Genomic DNA, 24,357 nt, shown 5'->3' on the forward strand with positions numbered 1-24,357 from the left:
ACCACCCTGTCAGCCAGTGCCCTCTGGTGGCTGCAGCTCCAGGACCAGGCTACAGGGTGATCCCCGGAGCGGCAAAGCAGGGGATTCCCAGCATGCTGTTGGCTCAGCCCCTCCCAGCACCTTTCCCTGCCTTGGAGGCTCTCCCTCTCCCTGCCTGTGTACCCCTTTTGGAGGAGCAGGGGTTTCTGAAGTCCTTTCCAGCCCTTCCTTTCCTCTTCTGCTGAGATGGTCCTGACCTTGGGCAGTGTGAATGACGGGTGGCTCTCAGGTGCAGCTTTGCACTAGGATTTTCCCATCTGTTCTCAGCCTCTGCTTGCAACCTCCTCTTTCCCAGCCAGGGTCAGTGTCCACCATCTGACTTGAGAGAAAAGTGGAGACAAGAGGCCAGAAAGATCCCTGCCACTTAGGTGAGGGATCCTTGAGTTTGGGTGTCAGGGGTGTGTTTATTCATTGCAGGACCTACTTCCTCTCCCTTAGGATTGGCTTCGGCCTCTCAAGTGGGTCTTTCCTGTACAAAAGACTGAGAATTGTACCCAGATATGCCAACTCCATATTTTCTTCTGCGGTCAGCCAGCAGTTGACCTGGACCCAGTATTCTGGTCTCCTCACTCCTCAGCCAGCTCCTCCTTGGGGAAAGGACCCCCAAAGCTGAATCACAGTGGCATTCCTGGGCTGTAGAGCCTGGTCATTTTAATATCCCTGTGCCATTAAAAATCTGCAGAATTGGAAAAGGTGCAAGTCGGCGGAGAGGTTTGCAGGTGTTTAGAGGTGTGCGTCTCCCTCCTCCCTCAGCTGGACTGGCCCTTGCCCCTGACTCCTCTTCCTCCCCTCCTTCTACCTTTCTCCTCTTCTTCCTCCCTCCTTCCCCCCTTCTCTTTCTTCTCCTCCCTTCCTCCTCCTCTTCCTTCCCTTCTCTTCCATCCCCCTCTGCCTCCTGTTCCCCAGGCACGTGGGGAAGGGGAGGCTGGCCCTGGCCTGGTGGCCCACGGGCTGCCCGGGACCTCGTGCGCGGCGGGGGGCGGCTGGCGGAGGGGCTGGGGCCGGCGGGCGTCAGACGCTGTGCGCGCCCAGGCTGAGCACCGAGAAGGCGGCGCGGTGCTTGCGGAGCAGCAGCCGAATCTTCTCGTCGTCGGAGTCGGGGTCCAGCGGCTTGTTGTACTCGTCGTCCTCGTTCTCCGAGGTCGCGCGGTCCCCGCCCGCGCCGGCACCCGCCGGGGCCCGCGGCGTGGAGGACGAGGGCTCCAGCGCGCTCTTCTTCCTCCACTTGGTCCTCCGGTTCTGGAACCACACCTGGGGTGAGAGAGACTCTGAGGACCACGCACGCCCCGCGCACACTGGCGGCTTTGTAAGAGCTCCACTCCGCAGAAAGCGCTGTCATTATTATTTTTGTAGGAAAATAAATGGCTCGATTTTGGAGTGAACTGTAATAGCCACGTTACTGGGGAATGGGGGGCAATAAAATAAAATAACACCTCTGCAGATCTGGGGCAACCCTCCCTGCAAGTGCAGTTTCCTTCTCTTTTGCATCAGACTGCACTTGCAGGGAGGGTTGCCCCAGATCTGCAGCGGTGTTATTTTATTTTATTGCCCCCCAGATGCTGAAATACCAGGGTAGAAAGGGTAGAAAGAGTTGTCCCATCCCAAGGACAACTCTTCACTAGGTGTTGAAGAGTTGTCCTTGGGATGGGAGTGTGGCTCAGTGTAGAGCTTAAACACCTGGGTCCAACCCCAGGCCCCCAGGACCTAAAAAAACAAAACAAAAACAACAACAACAAAAAACCCTCTCTTCTTTTAGCTTCTTAGACTTTCACTGAACTTCATGAATAATTTCTCCCAAATTAGAACAGTAACATGTACATGGTTTGGTGTAAAGATTGAAGATACCTAAAGAGGCAGAACTATACCTAAGAGGGGCCCAGATAGTTTCCTTCCATTTCCATTCATCAGCTTTCACTCTCCAGCAGGGCAAATATTTGTCTGAACAGGTGGTCCCAGAGGCTGGCAGCCAAGCCCAGACCTAGGGTCCAGCTTGCCTCTGGTACTTTCCAGAACCTGACTGCTTCATTAAGCCAGGCAGGTCTGGGGCAGCTCAAGGTTTTCTTCTTTGGTGTCCCCACCCAAAATCTCTGGGGAGAGCTGTAATGTCAAAGTTGAGAAAGTTGCCCCCAGCAGTCTGAGGAGGGAGAAGCAGATCTTGGGAGGCCTGTTTAGGAGGCTATTTCACGCTCCCCGTCGTAGGAAGTACCAGAGCATATCTACCCTCCCTAAGTCTCATGTTGGCCTGCAAGGTTTCTTACATATGCTATCCCATCCCATCTTCTTTTGGACTGGTGAGTAGAAAAGGGCTTTTTTCTTTTTTGAAAGATAATTAAACCAAGTCCAGCTCCTTTGAGAGATCAAGAGGAATCCAGTTTTAATTAGGCTCAGTGGCTACCATTGGTGTTTGGGTTTCCTGGTTCAGACAGTGGAAGAGGGGAAGGCCTGAGGTTGGAGTCCCATTCCCAGCTCTGCCCTTACCACCCAGGAGACCTTGAGCAAGAGGCTCCACTGAGATTGTTTCTTCATCTGTCAAATGAATAATAATTAAATGAACTACATAAGAGGCATTCAGCATCAGGTTCAGTAGATGACAGCCATTTATTTTATTGTTAATTCTTGTCATCTCTAAGGTTAGATGGGCAAGTAGTTCCCAAACACCAGGACAGCCTCCCTCTGAGGGGCTGGGATGCATTGGAAAAGTGTGGCTACCTCCCTCCCACGCAGGGCATCCTGTCCTGGCAGGTGCCCTCACTGCAAGGCAGTTGCTTTCACCCACACAGACTCACCTTGACCTGCGACTCGGTCATGCCCAGTGAGTATGCCAGCCTTGCTCTCTCAGGACCAGCCAAGTACTTGGTCTGCTCGAAGGTTTTCTCCAGGGCAAAGATTTGGTGCCCTGTGAATGTGGGCCTGGTGTGCTTTTTCTTGTGGATGCTGTCACTCAGGGGGTCTGGGGCTGGTGGGAGGAAGGGAAGTGGGATTAGCAGGAAGAAGGGGCACCTGGGTACCATGCCCTGCCTGCAGGATGCCAGCCCTTCCCTACCTGTCCTATAGGGTGAGCTCCCTCCTATGGAGAAGCCATTGAGGTTGCTGGAGCATCATGATGCCTATCACTTTAGCCACATTACTAACATTTCAGATAACAATGACTGTGACCTCTACCATGTCTGGGTGGGTGGCAGCCCCAGAGGGCAGTTGCCCCAGGTTATAGCTATTTAGGATCAACAGGGCTTAGGACAGGTTCTCCTGCCTTTTTGTCTAATGTTCTCTCTACTCAATGATGCTGTCTTCTTCCAAAGGACAATAGGAGTTTCCTCTCTGTCACAAGACACCAAGACCAGGATGTTCCTTCAGGTCACCAAGACAAGGCCCCAGGAACCTGTAGATTTCTCTCCACTTTCTTGCTTCTGGGCTGCAATTCCTCAGGTCCCTTGAAAAGCAAGGAGGGAAAGCCTCCAATCCCAGTGTGCTACTCCCCCATGTCACCAAGGCCTGAAGATCACACGGCTACAGTGACACTGGAGGCATGGAGGCTGGAGATCCCCACCCCAGCCACGGCAGCGTGCTCAGGGGCAGTAGGGTTCAGAGGAAGCAGAATCACCAGGTGTTGGGCCTTGGTCAGGACAATCTGACAACCCATGTCCCATCTCCTTTTCTTATAGGTGGAGAGACTGAGGCTCAGAGAGAGGAAGAGACCTCCTGAGAGACCATCATCTTCAGTCCTGGCTCCCTTTGACTTCATTTGGTCACTGATCTTCGCTATTTTCGTGTGTACATGCATTCAGGATAGAAGAGCTGGAGTGTGGAGTAGGGTGGGAGAGGATGATGGAGGTCAGGGAGGGGCGACTTGAGGCTTAAAGTATCCCAAAAGCTGGGCTGTAAAAGAGGTGAGGTCTCTATCCTCATAAAAATCCCTAAGTGTCAGGTTGAGGGAGGCACAGGCTGTCAGGCAGTGAGGCTCCAAGCAGTGTGGCAGAGGGGAGGCTGCGCTTAGGGAGTTTCCATGGTTGATCTCCTACCCACATCTCAGTGGGGGAGCCTAGAGAGCAGACAAAAATGGAGGCTCCCTCTGCCTGCCTTCCAGGTGAGCCTTACCTGTCTGTACATGCCCCTGCTACGTCCACTAGTCCCTGACATACATCACGGGCCCCCTGGACTAGTTCTCTAAAAACTGAGACTCAGGCATGGGTGAGCTGAGGAGACTCCTCCAGCAACCAGGGCAAGTTCAATTTGGCTCAGCCACTGCTCTGACGGCTGGACTGTCGCTGCTACTATTGCTATAAACCCCGAGAAGGAAGGTGGGAAATGAGCCATCTCACTCACAGGCAGGGGCTTGAGGGGGGTCAGAATGCATTCAGTGTCCCCAAATATGCCAGGCATGAGCTGGCTCTTTGGGAATGTGACTCAGTGGCAGATTTCCTTCACTGGTGGTAGGGTTTGCCTGCTTTGGGGATGAAGAAGCAGTGGCAAGGCTCTGGCCAGAAGCAAGATGAGCTGCCACCGGCTGTGGAGATAGCTCAGTGGTAGAGCACTTACCTAGCATGTGGGAGGCACTGGGTTTGATCCTCAGCACCACATAAGAATAAGTAAGTAAAGGTATTGTGTCCGACAACAACAACAACAACAACAACAACAATAATAATAATGAGCTGCCATTTGGACATTGTGGAGGATGGAGGTGGGCAGTTTGGGCTTTTCTCCTGGGACAGCAGCTGAGATGGCCAGAGGTAAGGATGGGGGTCAGACATCTGTGTCTAAGCAAAGCTGGGGTTGGAGCCAGAGAGGGCAAGTTCAGTCCTGCACCAAACTGAGAAAATGGACCCAGGCAACTGTGCTGGGCTATCTAATGGCGGCTGAGGTGAGGTGGGTAGGGTGGGCAGGGTGAGTTCCCTGTCTCATACCCCTTCCTCCTCCTCCCCTGAGTCTGGCTGGCTCTGGGTGCACTGGGCTGGGCTGGGGGTGAAGGTTTGCCTTCTACTCACTGTTGCTGCACTGCCGCCCGCCTCGCCAGTCCTGTCCTGTGTCCGCCCAGCAGTTCCGGGTCCGGGTAGGGTACTCGTTCCCAGCCTTGGAAAAATTCCCCACCTGGGGGCCATAGTAGACCCCCTGGGAGCCCAGTCCACTGAAGCCTGCCACGTGGGGGTAGCCGGAGAGGAGGCTGCTGTTCGGCGTGGCCACAGGCCTGCTCAGGATGTCTGTGATCCCGTGGGGGGTCCCCGCGGCCAGCTGGGGGCCCAGCCCTGGAGGGCTGAGCTTGTAGAAGGAGTTCTGCATGGAGTACTGGCACACGGGGGCCTTCATCTCGGAGAACTGCGCCAAGGGCGTGTTGTTCAACAGGAACGTCCCCTGCAGGTTGGACTCCATGATCTCCGGGTCAAGCAGCGGGAGAGTGACAAGCCCAAGTCCAGGCCCCTAAAGCCAGAGACCCCAGATCCTGGCCCAGAATCTCATGGCAGGTTTGGAGAGTCAGAAGCAGCCCCAAGCCTCTGACTGCCCCCCACTTACAGCATCTGGTCCAGCCCTTCACCAGGGACTGGCACCCACGTCAGCTGCTCGGAAGTCAGGTGCCACCAGGGCAGGTGGGGGCTTCCCCACGCACCTTTCCTCTGGGCCCGTCCTGTGGGAGAAGGGTGCTCCTCACAGCTCAGCACAGCCCCCTCCTCAGCCTCCGAGTCTGGGGACCCTCCATGAGAAGTTTTAAGTTCAGAGAAGGGACATTTCCCTGATAAAGATATGGCCCATTAGAATACAGACTGGAGACTGGCTGAGCTGTGAGAGCTGTGCCGCCATTGGTGGAGGCAACACGGGCCTCACATTGGCTTTTGCTAGACAAATTGCACTTTGAAAGATTGACTGTAAAATCAGCCAGGGTGTGTGTGTGTGTATGTGTGTGTGCGTGTGTGTGTGTGTGTGTGTGTGTGTGTGTGTGAGAGAGAGAGAGAGAGAGAGAGAGAGAGAGAGAGAGAATTAGCTCTAGACGCTCTTGTTCATCATCAGAGATTCCACCTGATCCCCCCAAGTCCAGCATCTAGGAAAAGGTGGGTATCTGGGAGGTCTCTGGAGGTTCCCGAGGCAGCTGGAAGTCACAGTTCCTGCAGCTGCCCTCCTGAGAGTGAGGAGACTGGGCTCAGAGGTCACTTTCCTGAGCTGCTCCTGCCCCTTTATCTGCTGATGTCCAGGCTATGCAGGAGAACCGCTGCTTCCCTTTCCTCCTTGGTGCTGGGACAGGGTAAGTGCAGAGGCTGGGAAATGTCTGCTTTCTTGCGGGGAAGAAAATTCCTGTGAGTATTTTAGAGCCTGATGGGCAGATTGGGTCGGGGGTGGGTGGTGGGTTTGTGCATTTTCCTGCCCACTGAAGCTGAAAGGGGATGGTACACATGTGTGTTCTCACCTCTGCCTCTGGATAGCCTTCCCTGATCCCCTCCACCAGGATCTCTTCCTCATTTGTGCCTCTGCTAGAGCAATAGCCACATTCTGACTCGCTTGGTGTCTGGGTTTGAAATCTCTGATGCTGAGATGTCCCCTGCTTCCGTGGTGGAGCCATGTGTCAAACACTCGGTTGGGGCTCAGTTGGGGCTCAGTTGGGGCTCAGTAAATATTTGGATTAAATCTCAGTGCACCCATATGCTCCCCCCCTTCTTCCTTGAGTATTTATATTGTATGAGGCTCTACTGGGGCAATCTCTCATTTTACAAACAAGGAAATTGAGGTGCAGAGGAATCAGAGCCCACTTTCCAGGAAACAAGTTTATTCCTGGTTTGGGCAGCATTCTTTTTTTTATATTTTAGATTTTTAGGTGGACACAATATCTATTTTATTTTTATGTGGTGCTGAGAATCGAATCCAGTGCCTCATGCATGCTAGGCAAGGCGCTACCACTTGAGCCACATCCCCAGCCCCTGGGCAGCATTCTTTCCTGAATGCTATTCTCTAAGAATGAGAACCAGCCTGCCACTTGTCTGAAAATGCGAAATGACAGAAAAACTAGTGACTGACAGATGAACTTCTGCCCTCCCTCTGCCTGGAAGTCCCCAAATCCTTGCTGATCAGTCCATGGGCTCTGCAGAGTTCACTCTCTTATCACTTGTGGTCTGTGCTCATGAGGGACTATAGGTACCCCTTTGCTGGCCTTCTGTTAGTTTCCAGTAGAAGGCAGAGGGTCCAGGGCTGGGGAGGGCAAGACTCTCTGAGCCACTCTCTGTAGCACATATTTCAGTTAATTTAAGGAAGACCTTATAAAGGGTGTGAGATGATTTTTCTATAAGTTTGAATTATAAAAAAGAAAAATGGCTCTTCTCCTTCTTTTTCTTTCCTTTTTTCTTCTTTTTCTTTCTTTCTTTCTTTCTTTTTTTTTTTGATGATACTGAGAGTTGAACCAAGGTGTACTTTAGCACTGAATTATATCCCCAGCCCTTTCTTTCTTTATTTTTACCTGTAGGTGTAACTCCCCCGCCCTCTCCCCCCTCCCTTTTTATTTTTTGAGACAGAGTCTCGCTAAGTTGCCCAAGCTTGCAATTCTCCAGCCTCTGCCTCCTGAGTCTCTGGGATTACAGGTATACACAGCCAGGCACAGTAAGAAAGATAAGTTCTTATTCATCTAAGTTGGCTTTTCTACTAGGCCGCACACTACCATCCTTTTGGAAGTTAGTTCTGGTTCCCAGGGATGCTCACAGGATCCCACCCATGCAACTGTGATTCTGAAACCTTTTATAAAAGCCTTCTGGGTAATATAAATGCACAGCAATGACGGGCTCGTTGTTCTGGGTGGCCTTTCAGATTCCAAGAGTTCTTTTTGGGGTGGAGCAAGAGCTGGGGATGCTCCAGGGACCTTGGAACTGTGAATTATTCATTCCCTAATAATGAGAACTTACCAAGAAAGAAGTCTTCTACAAATTTTGATTCTTATTTAATGCTAAGACTAAAGGTCCAGAACTCCAGGATGACAAACTGAAGAGACTTTAGCAACTGCTGAATTCATTCCATTTGACCCATGAGGAACTGAGGCCAGAGTGGTGACCAACCTTGCATAAAGTATTAGAAACTATATAGAAACAGGGCCATATCCTCTCTATAGCAAGGGTTGGTTCTGGAACTTTTAATGCCATGGGGTGCAGGACCAGATGCCTTCACAGGAAGAGCTAGAATGTCACTCAGTGTATACTAGCCGTGGGCCTGGATTGGCCATACCCTGGTAGTTTGTGGATTCCCTTACCGGACCTCCAACTTCTCCCCATTTCATGGTAGCCTTTAGGCTATCCTTTCTCTGGGGGTTTCTCCCTGGGTGGGCAGTTTAAATTAAGGAGCTGTCCAAGCTTTCAGGAAGAATTGGTGGACCCCTCTTTGGGATTCAGGCTTCTCCTGATCCCACCTATTGACCCCTCTACACCCCAACCCAGGCTTTACTCTTGCCCCAGCACAAGCCCCAAAGACGAGCCAGGAAGGAGAGATGGAGCCCTGTGTCATGAGTCAATTTCTTTATTAATTTTGACATTTGTTCAGCTGGTGTAGGGAGAATGGTCTATACATTAGAGTGGGGGGGCATACTCTCCCAGTAACAGAGCACGGGAGAGTCAAGAAATGATTTGTTTTTCATAACAATTAAAAAAATCAAGGTAATTTCAAAACTTCTAAAAAGCGTCTAATGTGCAGACTGCAGCATTCTCTAGGCATCATGTGGAGACCCCAAACTCCTCCCCTAAACAGCTCCTACTAGCAGCGGGAGCGTGCAGCCATGCCACCGAGGGCCTGGGGCCGGCGGGCCAAGCAGCCATGCCAGACGGAGCGGAAGGTGCCAAAGCAGAGCCTGGAGCCGCGGGGCCCACGCGGGGCGCTAAGAGGGGCTACTGGGTTCAGCTGCAGCGGCGACCCGGGAGAGGAAGGGACAGGATCGAGGCGGAGGAGGCGAGCCCTGCGCCTGTCTTCCTTGAGCCTTCACGGAATCGGTCCCTGGCCGCGCTGCCTGGCCTCTCCTGCCGCAGGCCGGGAGCCGGGGCGCCTCGGCTTCGCGGCGCCGCGCTGCGCTGCGGCGGGGCGGGGCTTTGGCGGCCACCGCTGCGCCCCGGCGCCTGCGTCAGAGCAGCGTTGGGTCTCGCACCCTGCAAGAGGGGGCTGCGAGCCTGCAGCTGCTCAGACGCAGCCCTCGGCGAGAAATGGGGCCAGGAGTTGGCACTTCCTCTCCCCTGCCCGCCCCACTGGGAGAGCAAAAGCAAACCCCGCCCCGGACGGACCCGAGTGCCTCGGCCCGTACGGGACGCGGCCCTCGAGTCGACCGCACTTGGCCCGGGTAGGGCACCACCGGGCCAGACGGCGGAGGCCCGGTTGTCCCCGTTCCGCCCGAGACCTTTGCCATCTGTCTCCAGAGCCTTGGGGTCTCTGACATTGAGGGCGCTTCTGTGCTACTTGGAAGGTTTAAATGTGCCCAGGGGACACCTTCGAAGAGAGGCAGGGGAGGAAGGTGACTGGACATCCGCCACAGTGGCTCTTTGAGAGGAGAAGAGCCTACCAAAGTCTCTCTCCTGGCCCTAGAGGGCGCCCGCCCGGGCAAGGACGGGGCCGGATTGTGCTGATTCGGGCCTCCCTCTGCCGGAGGCTCTAGTATAACTTTAAGGCTCTTCCCTGATGGCACCGAGGCGAGGAACAGCCAGCTGTCGATTTCCTTCCTGCCCTGACCCAGAGCCTGGCTTTGAAGGGTCTCTTGGCCAGCCCGGGGTCTCTTGGTGGTCAGCAGCTCCATCCTCCTTAGGCTCTCCTCCCACTGGGCACGTGGTCAGGAGCCTTGCGAAGGGGAGGCATTGGGGCTGGCCAGCCTGGAACCTAGAGCCTGTACCTCCAGCCTGCGGGCTGCCTGGACTTCGAGCACCAAGTTGGCTCTGGGAGACCTTAGGGTGGTCCTGACATCTAGAACTGGCAGATACATTCACTAGCCCTACTTCCTTCCTTCCTCTTTCACTGAAAGACAGCCTGTAGCTCCTTCTCCCGCAGCCTGGAGAAGTCCTCAGGAGCTGAGCTGTTAGTGCTTGGTACATACTGCTAAAGTGTTTCTATTGGTTTGCATAGTATTTATTGTTTTTCATATACACAAGGCTGATTACTGTACAGTTTACACTTTGAACACAGACTATGATAGAAGTGCTTGAAGATATAGAAAACCTCTTCTCTATTGGACATGCTGGTGCGACCCTGGGGCAGCCACTGGCCCTTCCCCAGCTGAGACCTTTAGGGTGGGTCACTGGCTCCCTTTGAGCCCTATAGCTAAGCCTGGGGTCCTCGCCTCCAATTCTTAAGTCCCTAACACAAGGAACCCTGAATGCACTCTCAAGGTGATGATTTTCCATTGGAAGATGATTAATATTGAAACTGGCAGAGAGAGAGAGAGAGAGAGAGAGAGAGAGAGAGAGAGAGAGAAAGAAACATAAAAAAATCCAGTTTATCCACAGGAGATTCTATACAGTTTCAGAGGTCACAGTAAAATCAGTGTGTAGACAGAGTGAAGAGAAGGGATGTGTGTGTGTGTGTGTGTGTGTGTGTGTCCCCTGAATGTCATGGAGAGCATTCTGGAAGGAGCAATCCACTGGGGAGTAGAGGGGTTGTCATGAATGGAATGGAGGTGGTGTGTGCAGGTGGGGATGGTTAGCAGATGAGGCCATGGGATGAAGATACTAAACTGATTTCATGCCTAGTTTTCTTTTTTCTTCTTTTTCCCTCCCCTCTCTCTTTTTTTTTTTTCCTTTCCAAAAAGCCCACATGGATTTCTCACAGATGAGGTTGGGGGAAAAAAAATACCCTGTACGAAGTCAAAATCAAAACAATTTTTTTAAAAAACAAAAACAAAAACCATCCCCAGCCACAAAAGAGCCCTTATTCACGTTTGCATCCATATGCTCTTTTTCATACTTGTTTTCTGTCCTCTCTCTCTCCTCTCCCCTCTTGCTGCTTTTGCCCTGATTCCCGACAGAGATCCGTAGTCGACGGAGGCAGGATTGAAGACTGTAGGTCATGCGTCTACAGTCAGTCAGTCGTTCATGCGAATAGGAGACTAAAGGAAGTCCCTTACAGAGATCGTGCTGTGAGCCTAGAGGAACATGTGCAGCGCTTCTGTAGCCCTCCGGTCCAGCTCTCCTCCTGTGTGCATGGCAGAGTGTGTGGAGTTCAGGGGTTGGGTGTTGAGGTGTGATCCTGAGAGACACAAAGAAAGAAGGAGTCACTTAGAATTCAAAGGTGCAACTCCCAGCAAAAACTCCAAACACAAGAGTTTTTTGCCGGCTACTCAGATAGGATCTGATTCAGGGAAAGCAGACTCCCCAAGCAAGGCGATGAGCAGTGAGCTGTTGTGCTTAGGGACTTTGAACTTCCCGGAATACTGTCCACCCTTCCCTGGGGAAGGCAGTCTCTCCGCAACACCCAAGTTTCCACTGGTTTCTTGCACAGTGGGTGAGTTTCCTGGGAAATCTGCATGGGGCAGGGAGGGTACTGTGCTGCATGCTCCCGAAGGGGTGCCTAGAGGCTCCCATGCCTGTGCAGCCACCTGGGGACAAATCACTCAGTAGATTGACTCTCTGCTGAAGTTCGGCCCCCCTCCCCTAGACCTGTCGGCACAAAGCCTTCCTGAGAACTGCAGCTGCTCCCGGCTCTGGAAGCTCTCCCTGCTCATAGCTACTTTTCATTTAAGAGTTTACAAAGTATAGTGATTAGGAGTAGGAACTCCTCAGCCAGATTGCCCAGTTACTTGCTGCCTGACCTTGGTTAAGTTACTTACCTGCTCTGTGACTCAATTTCTTCGGCTGTAAAATGAGGACAGTAATAGGACCTACCTTATTAGATCATTGTGATGTTTAAAAGAACTAATAAATAAATAAATTCCTTAGGACTGAGCATTGCATGCATGTAAACTTGTTATTGGGTTCTCTGGAAATGCACTGTTATTGTTGTTCTTTGTTTTTTGTTTTTTTTTGGGGGGTGGGGGTAGTACCAGAAATTGAACCCAGGGGCTCTGAACCACTGAGCCACATCCCCAGCCTCCCCCAACCTTTTTTTTAGTTGTTGTTGGACCTTTATTTTACTTATTTATATGTGGTGCTGAGAATTGAACCCAGTGCCTCTCGCATGCTAGGCAAGCGCTTTACCTAGCCCTTTTTAACTTTTATTTTGAGATTAGGTCTCACTAAATTTCATAGAGCCTTACTAAATTGTTGAGGCTGACCTCAAACTTGTGATCCTCCTGTCTCAGCCTGTTGACCCATTGGGATTACAGGCCACCATGCCCTGCTATTGACTTTTCTTTTAAACATCTGTGTTATTTCCCTGGCTGGATTATAAACACTTCAGGGACAGGAGCCCCTACCTACAGTTTCCTATAGTACGGAAGCACTCTTTGAACAAGAGACAAAGTGAAATCTGGAGCTCAGGAAAGACCCATTTCTGGCTCAGACCCTGGGCAGAGGAGAAAGTTAAAGCCTTGGAGATCACTGTGGTATAACTACCCATTTCATTTTTGGGTAAAGTGAGACTCAAGGGCAGCAGAGATAGGGCCAGCTGGAGCAAGCAGCAGCACGGGGTGGGAGAGCACTCGAGCTTCATCTCTGCAGCTGTTCCCCTGGGAAGGAATCACCCTTTCAAAACTTAGAAAACAGCTCCCTTCATTCTGTGTGGTTGTGCCAGCCTTGTTCCTTCTCTTATTTTCTCTCTGCACTGTAGCACCTGTCCCCACCCCTACCCAGTGCTTGTGGCTCTTTTCTCTCTCCTCTATACCCTAACTCTAATGTCCTTGCAGTGGCTGGCTGTGAGGGTAGACTCATACCTCCCGCATACCTCCACTTTACCTCCCCCACTCCTCCTATCCAGACTACTGACTAATTTTAAACCTATTAAACTATTCTACTGTCAGCGTTAATGCAAGTCTTGCAACCACATTGTCTGAATGTAAAAGTATCCCCTAAAAAGAAAAACATCCAAAGGCAGTAGTCTTTTTCCTCCTGCAACTTTGCAGAGAGCTCTGCAAGGGAGAGTCAGGTCTGTACAGAGGGGTGCCAAGAACCACCGGAGCCCTGCTCAGGTTCCTGGTAATGCAGAGGCTATAGAGTTGCTTTTACTCCACTCCTTCCAGCTGTCTGGCTCCACACTGTCCCTACAGCAGCACTGAAAACCCTGATACTTGGACCTAAATACTTGGGCACAAAGAAAACCCCACCACCTGCTACTCTCTGCCCCAAACAATCATGCCTTGACTAAACAGCAAGTTTTCAGCTTCTACACACTGCCAGGAAACTCCCTCCCCCTGCCAGGCCTCCAACGCAAAAGCCTTCCCAAGGTTGGGAGTGATGTGGGGGAATCAGAATGAGTGGCTTAGTCCATTAAGTTCTGCCCTTTGAGGGAGGGAGTTCCACATTTTTAATTGAACTATAACCATAATTTGTCTCAGGTCACATTTTAGACACGAAGTTACAACAGTCCACTTCTAGGAAGTTTGACAAAGAGAATTAAAAAAAAAGAGTCATAGTAATTTAATATTCAATATAAAAAAATAACTTGAGCAACTTGAGGGACAGAATCCTGAGTTCTAGAATTATAATTCACCAAAACTGGGTGGGGCAGGAGGACTCACAGATATCCTTTTTTTTTTTTTTTTTTTTTTTTGCTGCTGCTGGGCTTGGTACCCAGGGCCTCATACATGTCAGGCAAGTGTTCTACCACTGAGCTGCATCCCCAACTCCAAAACATATGTTTTAACAAGATTCTTGGATGACTGTAATACAGGGAAGTGGATGGCACTTTGAGAAAGAGCATAGTAGAACTTGCCCATTTATAAAGCCCTTTCATAAACATGAACTCATCGATCACCACAGACATCCTGGGAGGAAAAATATTGGCATTATTGCTTCTTTATAGATAAAGAACCTGAGGCTTAGGAAGGTCAATTGACTTGCCCTGAGGCATATTACAAATAAAATCTGCCATTGATTGAGTGCCAGAGTATGTTCTTATTTACTCTTTACATAGCTTTCCCCCTTATTTGTAAACCTTTGTATGTTATTGTTGTTTTATTGTTTTGTTTTTTTTTTTTGCAGGGGGTGTCTGGGGATCAAACCTAGGACCTTGTGCATGATAAGCATATTCTACCACTCAACTGCATGTCCAGCCCTGGAAACTTCTTCTTCTTCTTCTTCTTTTTTAAATTGAAGTGTAACTCATTTTCAGAAGGGACTATTTTCATCTTTTGAGGAGTCTGAAACTCCAGGCAGTTAAATGACCTGTTTAAGGTAAAAAGGAGGAGCCAGGCCTTGAATCTAGACTCCCAAACTCCAGTTTTCACTCTCTGAAACAAACAGAGCTGATTCACTATTCACTATCCACATGTAGTCATATTCTACAAAGTGTTTGTAATCACTGAATTAGTGAATGCTGAACCATTGTTCTTAAGGGAAATACAAGCCTCTGGTCACATTTTCATTGACCAATAAACATATAACCCTATTTTATGTGGGATCTGTTCAAAGACACCTTATTTAATATATATGGCTGATTCATTCACATTGACCTCACCATCAATAGCACTATAACTGGTTTCTTCACGAAGCTTCTTACTCTCCTTCTGGTACAGGGGATTCAACCCAGGGTTTCTCTACCACTGAGCTATATCCTCATCCCTTTTTATTTTTTATTTTGAGATAGGGTCTTGCTAAGTTGCCCAGGCATGTCTTCACCTTATGATCTTCCTGCCTCAGCTTCCCAGGTCACTGGGATTATAGGTATGTGCCACTGCACCGGCTCCTGAAGCTTCTCTAAAATGTATTATCTTTGGAAGGCACATCACAGCCTCTTTGCATTTACAAAAACTAGAAAGCCTTTTAGCACTGCCCTGGAAGAATATTTTAAACAGGAAAGTCACCAAAAAACCCACAGAAATGCACCAAACATGGCACCAAATAGACCAATAAAAGGAGGCTTGTTTGAACTGTGAGAGCTGAGATAAGGCAGAATTCTCCTTGCTCAGCCTCATCTGGGAATATGCATCGTCAGGCGTCTCAAACTTTTCTCCCTTCTGTGCCTTCCTGTGAATGACCACAGAAGTACAGTGAGAACTGGCTTTGGGTTACAAGTGAATTTTAGCAAGTAGGGGAATTTGAAAATGAACAAGGAGGATTTCCTGTCCATCCCTGTGAGTGGGTGGTAGTAAATGTTAAGAATTAGAGCACCTGCAGCCCCTTCACTATCTTCTCTGTAGCCTTTGCTCTCATTAGAAGGGTTCAGTATTTTATGTTGCCCCTTAGGCCCTTTGGGACACAGCCAGGAGCCTGCCTCCAAGCTCCCTCCCTTACCACTATCACCCCTAATCTCAGGTATCCCCTTTGCCCTTTTTATTGGAAGAAGGTCCAGCACTGTCCTGGAGCCAGGCCGTTCTATGTTCCTGATACCCAGGCTCATGTAGTCTGATCCTTAGTCACCTGTGATGGTGTTGGGTGTTGGCAGGTAGTGGGTTCAACCTCTTTGCAGATCATCTGTGGCAAATTAAACAATAAAAAATAATACTAGATTCCCTCCATCCCCCTAGCCCTCTTTCTTGGTTGCTTGTCTCCTGTTTAGGAACATTGGTAAACAGAAGCTCAAATTTAAAGTCATTACTGTAGCTACTATAAGAAAAATAAGGCAGAAGGGTGTACTTTTCCCCTTCACTCTCCTTTTAAAAAATTTGTGCACCTTTGGATTAGTTCCAAGTCTGAATCTCAGCTAACCTCAGCCTTTGAAGCCAGGAGTGGGTGGGACCCCCGGCAATGCTGGGGTTAATGCTGTGACCTCCTTAAGCTGCTGAGGAGTCAGGTCTAATTTTATCCTCTCACTGGATCCGCCAGTCCTCTTTTTTGCCCAAGTGCTGAGATATGTCAGGAAGCCCCAAGTCAGCATTTCTGGTGGCTCAGGATGCAGTGGGCCCCGCTTTTTGCAGAATGCAGAAAGCCAGCGCCTGCTTGCTACTTGGCCCCAGAGCCAGGCCTTGGGGATTTGGATGGCAACAACCCAGTTAGTGCTGTGCTGGGGCCTCAATGCTTCCTCGCTCCCGGCCGACTCCCACCCCGATGCATCCTGTACTGAGCTGCCCCGAGCTGGGCACAATGAAGGGCCTCGGGGCAGCTCAGTACAGGATCCCTCAGGGAGGGCAGATCATCAGAGCTGGCTGCTGAAGCCCCCAGCACTGCACAGGCCCGCTGGAGACCCTCCCTGCACAGCACAGCACAACACACACCCCTCCTTAGCGCCATTGCCCCATGCTCACACTCACCATGCACCGGCACCCAGCTCCCAACCCCATGACCCTCCTGACTTTCCAGGGAGAACACCATCCACCCCTTGGGTCTGTTAACTTCAGCCCCTTCCTAGAAAGCAAGGGAGCAGCCTGGTTCACGAAACATCAAGGAGAACTGAAGCCTGGGTCCTGACAGAACTTCAGTTAGGTTCCAGGTCCTAGAGAGCTCTTTTTGGGAAAGTGTGTTGAAATATCACCGCCCAGAGTGTTTTTCCTGCACTCTCCACTGTCCTTGCCACCAACCTCTGGAGCCCATTGCTTGGTTTCTAAGACAGTGTGACTACCTTAGATGGACAGAGTGCTTTTCACTCATGAAAGATTCCTTTTGAATCTGTATAGGGGTTAGGGGTGTAGCTCAGTGGTAGAAAGCTTGCCTACCATGCAGGAGACCCTGGGTTTGATTTCCAGCACCACCAAAACCAAAATCAAATTCTAAAAACCGCATTTGTACACTTCCTGAGAGATAGGTGCCTCTGTTTCCTTGAAGAGGAAACTGAGACTCAGAGACACAGTCGCTAGGTTGGGCCTCAAGAGAGGCTGGGTAGAGTGAGCACCCTAGGAGAAAGGGATGCAGGCAAAAAACGAGCAGCAACTCCACTGAGGGCCAGGCCATGCAGAAAGGACGAGAAGGCTTCTGTTACCTCCCAAGAGGCTACTCCGAGGAGAGACTGGAGATCACTGTTTGCCCCTTTTCAGGCTGGCCCGCTTCACTATCTGAGCCCCCTTTCTGCCCTCTATAAGGTCCGGGTGCAGGCCACTCCCTCTCAGCTCCACCTGGAGACAGCAGCAGAGACAGAAAGCAAGACAGATCACACAGACAGATGAGAAAGGAAAACAAAAGCTAAGGAAGGAAAAGGGACAGTATGGAGCTGGTGGAACACCATTCATCAGAAAGAAGGTGACTGCAGGGACAGACGGTGCAGACTAGGCTGTGGCCGAGAGGCAGGCATCCGAGGGATTCCCTGGGGCTGCTCCGAAGAGTGAGGGAGCCCAAAGCCCCCTCAGTACCTTGGCATGTTTTATAAAGTACTCAATATCGGCTTCCAGCTCACTAGGGTCCTCCAGGGGCCCCTCAACAATCACCTCCTGGTGCTCCTGGGTGTCATCAGCACCAGACGAGTCTATCTGCCGGACAACTTTGCGAACGATCTGGAAAAAAAGAGGTAAGGGGGAAAGGGCTGGTCAAACCAGGAAGACAAAGTGTGAGGAAAGACTCAGGAGAGAGATCTGAGGAATAAGGGGCCCTACCCAGAGGGGACAAGAAAAGGGAGCAGCCTCTTGCTGCCATTACTTTATGGAAAAACCCACCCTGGACAATGTCAGAAAAGCTAGAATTTGTGGAGGGCTCTTGGCAGGTTTTGTTTAATGATCAAAGTCTGACCACATGTAAAGTCTGTCTCAAGCCTACTGTGCTTCATTCTGCCTTTTGGCATCTGTAGAAGCCAAAAACTGCCCATCCTCCTGTCAGTGCCCAAGGGCGGAGAACATTTTCTTTTTATCTACAATAATTCCATTCCACCCACCCAGTCCCTATTTGTTCATCCATCCAAACATTCAAATACCATTTACTCTGCATCTACTATGGGATCAGAGCAGGAGATGAAAACATAAAAGAACACAGACCCCGCCCAAAGGAAGGAGGAAAGACAGGGCAAGAGGTCTTGCTCCACCATAGTACAAGCAGCGATCCTGGGACACACATGCAAAATCCTCCCTGTTGTCTCTCCCCGGTTTCCCCTAGCTAGCATGGGGCCTGACACCCGACAGGCAAACCACGTCTAGTGAGTTAATATATGCTACCTACTCAGTGAATCACCCAGGAGCACCAGGAGATGCCTGGTAGGCTGGGGACAGCACACTGCTCTATTTTAGAGGCTAAGCATCAGGGACTAGGTTTGGGCACAGAGGCTGTGAGAAAAGCCACATCCAAACTGCTGGAGACCAAGAACACACACCTCCCGAGCACTGGGGTGGCCCATAGCCATGCCTACCCTATTGGTGTGGCCCGAGTTATGCTCTTTTGCCATTTAGCTTCTAGCCCCAACCAGCCTCTCCCCAACTCAGAGGATTCTCTGCACCCACCTTCTTGGTGACAATGTTGCCCTGCTCATCTGTGAATTGTTCCTCTGTCACCTGCTCCCCTGGAATATTCTGAAGCTCATTTCCCTGGAATAAGAGAAAGGGAAAATATATAAGATTGATAAATGGAGGTTGAGGACATACAAGAGCCGTGGCAGCAACCACCACATCCAATAAATCCCCACCCCGGCAGGAAACTCTAGCTCAGCAAGTAGCCACAGCCAAACGGAGGACTCCCAGCACAGGGGCGGCGCCCCCGTGGGGCCACAAGGCCTGAAAACAGGATGGGCCCAGAGCTTGCAAGAGGTTGGTGTGCTGGATCTTTACAACAGCCCAGGAAGCCAGCAAAATAGGGATGATTACGCAAGTTGGATGGAGGAAACCCTGAGGGAAGAAGTGGGTAAGGCACTGGTTTATCATTTTCCCAGCACTCCACAGTCCAGAAGCCCTGCCACAGATCGCTAGCTACCCTGAGAGTGACTTGCCCACAATTCCAAAGCTGGTTGGCAACAAGAACTGGATGAGAGAGAGAAGGCCCGAATCCCTGAGCTTTCTGGGCTGTCACCCCATGCTGGGTGCTGGGGAGAAGCCACACACTACTCTGGCTCCCAGGGTAGAATCCGATCCCTGGAGGCCTTCCTGGTCCTGCTCTTCCAACACATTTCCTGGTGCTTTCCCCCAGCTCCACACCATGCACAGCACAACAGTGTCCCCTCAGCCCTGGCCTCTGGTGCTCCCCTCAAGCTCCCATCCTGCCGCCTGCCTGGCCATTACCTGCAGGAGGACCCGCCGCCGGACCACCCTGGTAGAGATGGTCTCCTCGTCGTCACTCAGGCCCTCGCTCTCCCCCAGCTCCTTGTCCAGCTCCTGGTGGATGTGCTTCAGCACAAAGCACAGGGAGCCCTTGACAATGTGCATCACATTCTGACAGCTGACCAGGAAAAAGCCCAGGAGCACTAGGGTGACCAGGAGTTGGGTGATGAAAGTCCACATCCTCACCTCCTCTCACCAGCCTGGCCCTCCAGGGACCAGGGAAACCGGGGCCCAGCTGCTGCAGGGATCCAGTCTCTCATTCTCCTCTTGGACTCACGAGTCCCCCAGCGACCCCTTCCATCCTCTCTCTCTCTCTCTCTCTCTCTCGTTTTCTCTTTTGTCTCTTTCTATCTCTCCAAGCAGGAGACAGAATAGGCCTTCTCCCGCTACACAGCCGGCCTGAGTGCCCCTCCTGTGAGCAGCCCCGGGATCTGCCCTAACTCCACGGTGACGTCAGGCTTCTATAATTTTAGCTTCCCAAACCAGCTGCTGGAGCTGTCCAACTGGGCTAGAAGGAATCCGGCAGGTGCTGTGTCCTGGACACAGAAAGCACATGTCAAAGTCACTGAAGACCTGGAAGGGGGGCCTGCCCACTAGCCTTTCTGGCCTGCCTGTCCCTATGGAAACCAGAGGGAGTTCTGCCCTAGGAAAATTTCTCATTCAAGGACTCTATAAAATAAAATGTTCCAAGAATGTGGTTGCTCATGTTTCTCCCTGGACTGCTATTGCAGTCATTAGAATGATGTTTGCCTGTGCTGGAGGCCGAGACCAGCTAATACCCTGGATAGTGAAGAGTTTATTTTAAAAATAGCCTCAAGGGGGAGAGATTTGCTCAGGCCCAGCCAAATGAGCAGGGCAGCAGTCCAGTACAGGTGGTGGGGCCACCTGGAAGCGGATCTGCAATTCCTATGAGCCCCACAAGCCCTCAGTCCCCTCCTTTACAGGGCATGACAACCCTGAACTCCAGCATGGAACTGATGTGTCTATTTAAGGCCTGTCCTTAAAGGCTCTTCCCGTGCTAGGACACTGACGCCCACTGAGCAGGAACCACGCGTATTACACTTGCGTGCACAGAGCTGATTCACAAATGAAGCCGCAGCAGCTGGGACTGGAAGGAATTTCACTTTCTGGGTCAGGTTGTTCCCCTTTTAAGTAGCAGCCTGTTGGCAGAAAAAATAAAGACCCGGGACACCCTGTACTCACTTACTGTGGGGTCTTGGGAAAGCGGGGCATCTTCTCAGTGCCTAATTTTCCTTATTCATAAGCTAGAAATGTGCTTTTCTTACCCCTTCTTAAAATTGCTGTGAGTTCCACAGAATTTATGAAGACTGCCACTCTGGATAATAGTGGCATAGATGTACCTCACTGTGCACTGCTTTGCAGGCATTGTTCTGTGTGTTTCACACATTAACTCAGTTAAACCTTATCAACGGCCTATAGGTATGTGCTATAATTTCCCCATTTTTATAAAAGAAACAGGCAAAGAGAATTTAACTATCTTGCCTAAAGTGAAAAAGTAAGTAAATGACAGAGTCAGATTTCAAACTCCTTTCACCCCCAATATGACACCTCATTTCAACAAGATAATGTCGGGAAAAACAAAAGCCCTTACTTAGCACATGCAAAGGAGTTGGTCATGGCACAACATGTAGTTTTAACAAGGCTAAGACAAATCCAGGAGCTGGGGTGGGGGTGGGGAATGTGGTAGAGACCTTGCCTGGGACGTGTGAGACTCTGGGTTCCATCCCTAACACCACATGCCAAAAAAGAGTCCAATTTCAGATATTTCCACTCAGATCCCAGAAGAATCAGCCAGGTTATATTCATTGCAGGCCCAACTCCCAAGCCCCATGTGACATGGCATCTCTCTCTCTGTCTCTCTGTTTCTAGAAATTCAATGGTAATACTAGTAAATGGGCGGAGCTTTAAAAATCATTGTCTTCAATGGGCCTCGTTATCCTCTCTGGGGGTCTTGACAGCTGATTACTGACACCTGATTACTGACTGGTCCACACATCCAGTTACTCTGAGGCCAGGGAGGTGATGGGGTTCTCCATTTTCAGGTTGGGCACGGTGGCCCTGATCACTCCTTCTGGTCCTAAGAATGTGGAACTAGGAACCAAGTGATTGGGAGTCTCTTGTCCCTGATGTTGGTTCACTGGGTGACCCTGGACAAAGCCCTGGGCCTCCAAGGTCTTCAATTTCTTTCTCTGTAATCCAGGGACTTGGGTGGACAACCTGGAAGCATTCTCTCTGTGATTCCCTGGGGCTGTCCTGCTTTCTCCTCTGCTCCCCAATTTTCCTCTCACTAAGGGATAACTGCAGAGGGGCAGTGGAAAAGAACCCCCCGATGACACCTTTCTCTTTTCCTGGGGATCCAGAACAGACCCAATCAGGATCACCTGTGCTCTGGGACAGCGCTTCTTCCTGGGAGGAGCAGGGGTAGATGCCAAGGAACAGCCTGATGGAAAAGAATGCACTGGGGTGGACTGAGGTTAAAAATGAACACAGCTGTCTGTCCTGCCTGAGTGCACATACTTGGCAGACAAGCTTTCTAAATAAAACCCTACTTAATTCCTAGCAGTTCTTTATAGCCAGCCGCTCCCGACCATTGTAGAGTCAACCTAGTCCTGGAGTCCTCAAAGGTTTTCTGCCAAGGCTAAGGTTCAGGGAGTAAAAAGAGGAGAGAAAGATAGAAATAGGAAGGACAGGCTGAGAAAACGGTTCCTGGATTAGGAAGTGGTGCTGGGTGAAACGAGAAAGTGACCAAGATGCTCAGCACATAGCAGCTATATCCATATTAAAAATGCACACGTACAGAATGGCAATGCAGTTTTATAAGGATATATAAATCAAAAAGACACATTAATTAGTAAGATGTCTCAGAATTGCTTCAAAATAATGTTGGGGGGGGGAGGATTTCGGTTCAGGTAAAATAAGATTGGCCATGAGTGAGTAACCATGGAAGGTGGGAAGAGGGAGGGAGGATTGGAGAAAAGAAAGGGAGAAAAATGCAGGGAAAATCCAAAGACAGGATGGGAAGCACAAGAAAGGAAGGGAAGGAAGGAGGGAGGGAGACACCCAGGAAAGCAGGAGGAGCAGAGAAGAGAACCATCTCTACCTGACCACCTCCCAACCCATAAGCCACCCCCAAAAGACTCAGGGTTCCAGAGCTGGATGAGCTCTGTGATATTCCAATCAAGTCCTCATTTACCCAAGAGGACATGGAGGTGCTGAGAAGAGAATGGTTTGCGCATGGTCATACAGACCAGTCAGCCTAATGCCCAGTTCTCCCGTTTGGCTCTAAGCCCTTTCTAAACACAACGGGCAGAGTAGAGTATAGGAAGGGGGCCAAGGGGAGGGAAGAAGGGAAAGAAAGAGGAGGTATTGAGGGAAAAAATTGACCAAATTCTGTTTTGTGCACGTGCAAGTTCATAACAACCAATTCCTCTGTCATGTATCATTATGTACCAATTAAAACAACTTAGCATGACCAACAAAGAAAACTAACAAAACCCAAGGTGTTGGGGTCACTAAAGGCTTAGCTCAAGCCCTCCTGGGCAAGTGAGGCCTTGGGCAAGCTGCCCAACCATTCTGATCATCATTGGCCAAAGGGGAATGAGCGCCAGGCTGCCATGTTGTTGAGATGGATGACAACTACTCTGTGAGGCCACCCTTCCCCCAGGAGAGGTCAAGGAGGCAGAGAGGTGGACTGTGACCTTGAGTCCTTACTCCCAGAGAACGCGAGGTCTCCACTGCAATTTTTAAAGAAAGGACACAGCTTGCCTCAGGGCTTCTTTTCTGATGCTGGAAAAGAGCAAGGGGAGGAGGCTCCCTGTGGGCCTCACCTGTATCACCTGGGAGAAGATGCTCCCGGCCGCCTGCGACCACTCCGTGTGGCCCTGTTGGCTCTGTTCCCTGTCTGCCTGGGAGCTCCCCGCCTCTGGCTGCTCCATCCGCATGTGCTCATACTCCTGAGACCCGCTGGGCTCCAGCCCTCCGACAGTGGTGATGGTTCTCTGGAATGAGTGTGGGCCTTGCGTGACCTCCTCTTGCCAGGAGCTTTGGGCAGCATCTTGCAGGTATGTGACTATGGAGCCTTCTCTTTCCCAGTCGTGTGGTCTGGGGTCCAGGCCAGATGATTGATGTTCAGGGAGAAAGAAAGGACAACGGTCATCTTTCGGTCTGTGCTCTCTCAGATGATCCCCATCCCCATCTAAGGCTCATCCAGGGCACAGCCTGTACTGTCTTCTACCTCTAGGGAGAGCACGAGCAAGTCACTGAGCTGACCACTCTGGGGAGGAGGCACATGTGGCCTATTCCTGCCATCAGGTGCAGAGGGCCACGGACACCAGAGCAGTGGTCCCTCCTTTTAAGTTAAGTGCTCTCTTCTCTGGGCTCCTGAGGCAGCTTGCTCGATGATGGTTCAGTTCCTGGGGTCTCCACAGCCATCATCTTGCATCCCCAGACTGTCTCCCACCCCACCCTCTAAGTCACTCGATAGTCCTTATCTGAAGGGTGATCACTCTCTCCCCTTCAAACATATCTTATGGCTTCCAGAATGTTACATTTGCCTGGTCTCCCCCTCCCTCTAGTGCCACTCCTTCTTACTGGCCTTTGCTGGGTCCCCCTAACTTCCAGGACTTCTGAGCACTGGAGAGCCTGGGGTTCCATTTGCAGATCTCACGGCTAGCTCCCTCTTTAAGGGAGCTTCTCCCGCTCATGGTGGGAAACCCTGTCCAGATGCTCATCATGCTCAGCTTGGAACCCTTTCTTGAACTTCGGATGTGTATTTGCACGTTCCTTCCCCACATCTCTACTCTGGCTCTCCAACAGGATCTCAAGGACAGCAGGATGGGTTCCGCATTGAGGATCCAGCTCCACGCCCTTTCCACCCAGTTGTCCTCACTACAGTCCTGAGGTTATGAAGGACGAAGTCACCTTCATCCTTGCAGTTGCCAGTTGGAGGGAACCTGCCCTCCTGGTCTCCTTTCTCCCACACTCCACATCATAGTAATCAGCGCGTCTTTGGAGTTCAACTCTCAAAATATAACCTAAACTCAGCCATTTCTCACCACACCCTGATGCCTCTTGGTCCATGTCACCATCAACTCCTGCCTCCTAACTCTCCT

The 24,357-nt window shown here is 50.8% G+C and overlaps 2 protein-coding genes across 6 annotated transcripts in view; both read right to left on the minus strand.

The window, feature by feature from the left end:
• Positions 1 to 1,050: 1,050 nt before the first annotated feature.
• On the minus strand, positions 1,051 to 5,403 carry Nkx6-3 (NK6 homeobox 3). The gene is made up of 3 exons (XM_026409347.2): positions 5,022 to 5,403; positions 2,826 to 2,995; positions 1,051 to 1,290 (listed from the first exon to the last, which is right to left on the minus strand). The coding sequence occupies exons 1-3, from the start codon at positions 5,401 to 5,403 to the stop codon at positions 1,051 to 1,053; spliced, it is 792 nt and encodes a 263-aa protein (XP_026265132.1).
• Positions 5,404 to 10,832: 5,429 nt separating this feature from the next.
• Positions 10,833 to 24,357, minus strand: part of Ank1 (ankyrin 1) — a 97,584-nt gene continuing 84,059 nt past the window's right edge. For 4 of the 5 annotated variants that reach the window (XM_026409323.2, XM_026409321.2, XM_026409322.2 and 1 more), the window contains 5 exons: positions 23,074 to 23,347; positions 18,416 to 18,499; positions 17,417 to 17,482; positions 16,975 to 17,107; positions 10,833 to 11,214 (listed from right to left, as the gene is read on the minus strand). In XM_026409323.2, the coding sequence (XP_026265108.2) occupies positions 17,009 to 17,107; positions 17,417 to 17,482; positions 18,416 to 18,499; positions 23,074 to 23,347 (523 nt within the window). In that variant the 3' untranslated portion in view covers positions 10,833 to 11,214; positions 16,975 to 17,008. Of the gene's footprint in view, positions 11,215 to 16,974; positions 17,108 to 17,416; positions 17,483 to 18,415; positions 18,500 to 19,186; positions 19,694 to 23,073; positions 23,348 to 24,357 lie in introns of those variants that run through there. The other variant, XM_026409324.2, reaches the window with a different exon arrangement.

This window comes from Urocitellus parryii, chromosome 14, assembly GCF_045843805.1.
Source record: "Urocitellus parryii isolate mUroPar1 chromosome 14, mUroPar1.hap1, whole genome shotgun sequence".
Taxonomy (NCBI): domain Eukaryota; kingdom Metazoa; phylum Chordata; class Mammalia; order Rodentia; family Sciuridae; genus Urocitellus; species Urocitellus parryii.

Coding starts and splice junctions, on each gene's coding strand:
- Nkx6-3 (XM_026409347.2), bottom strand. CDS start 5,403: ATGGAGTCCAACCTGCAGGGGACGTTCCTGTTGAACAACACGCCCTTG. Junction 2,996..5,021: donor CGGGCGGCAGTGCAGCAACA/GTGAGTAGAAGG, acceptor TCCTCCCACCAG/CCCCAGACCCCCTGAGTGAC. Junction 1,291..2,825: donor TGACCGAGTCGCAGGTCAAG/GTGAGTCTGTGT, acceptor CTCTCACCCCAG/GTGTGGTTCCAGAACCGGAG.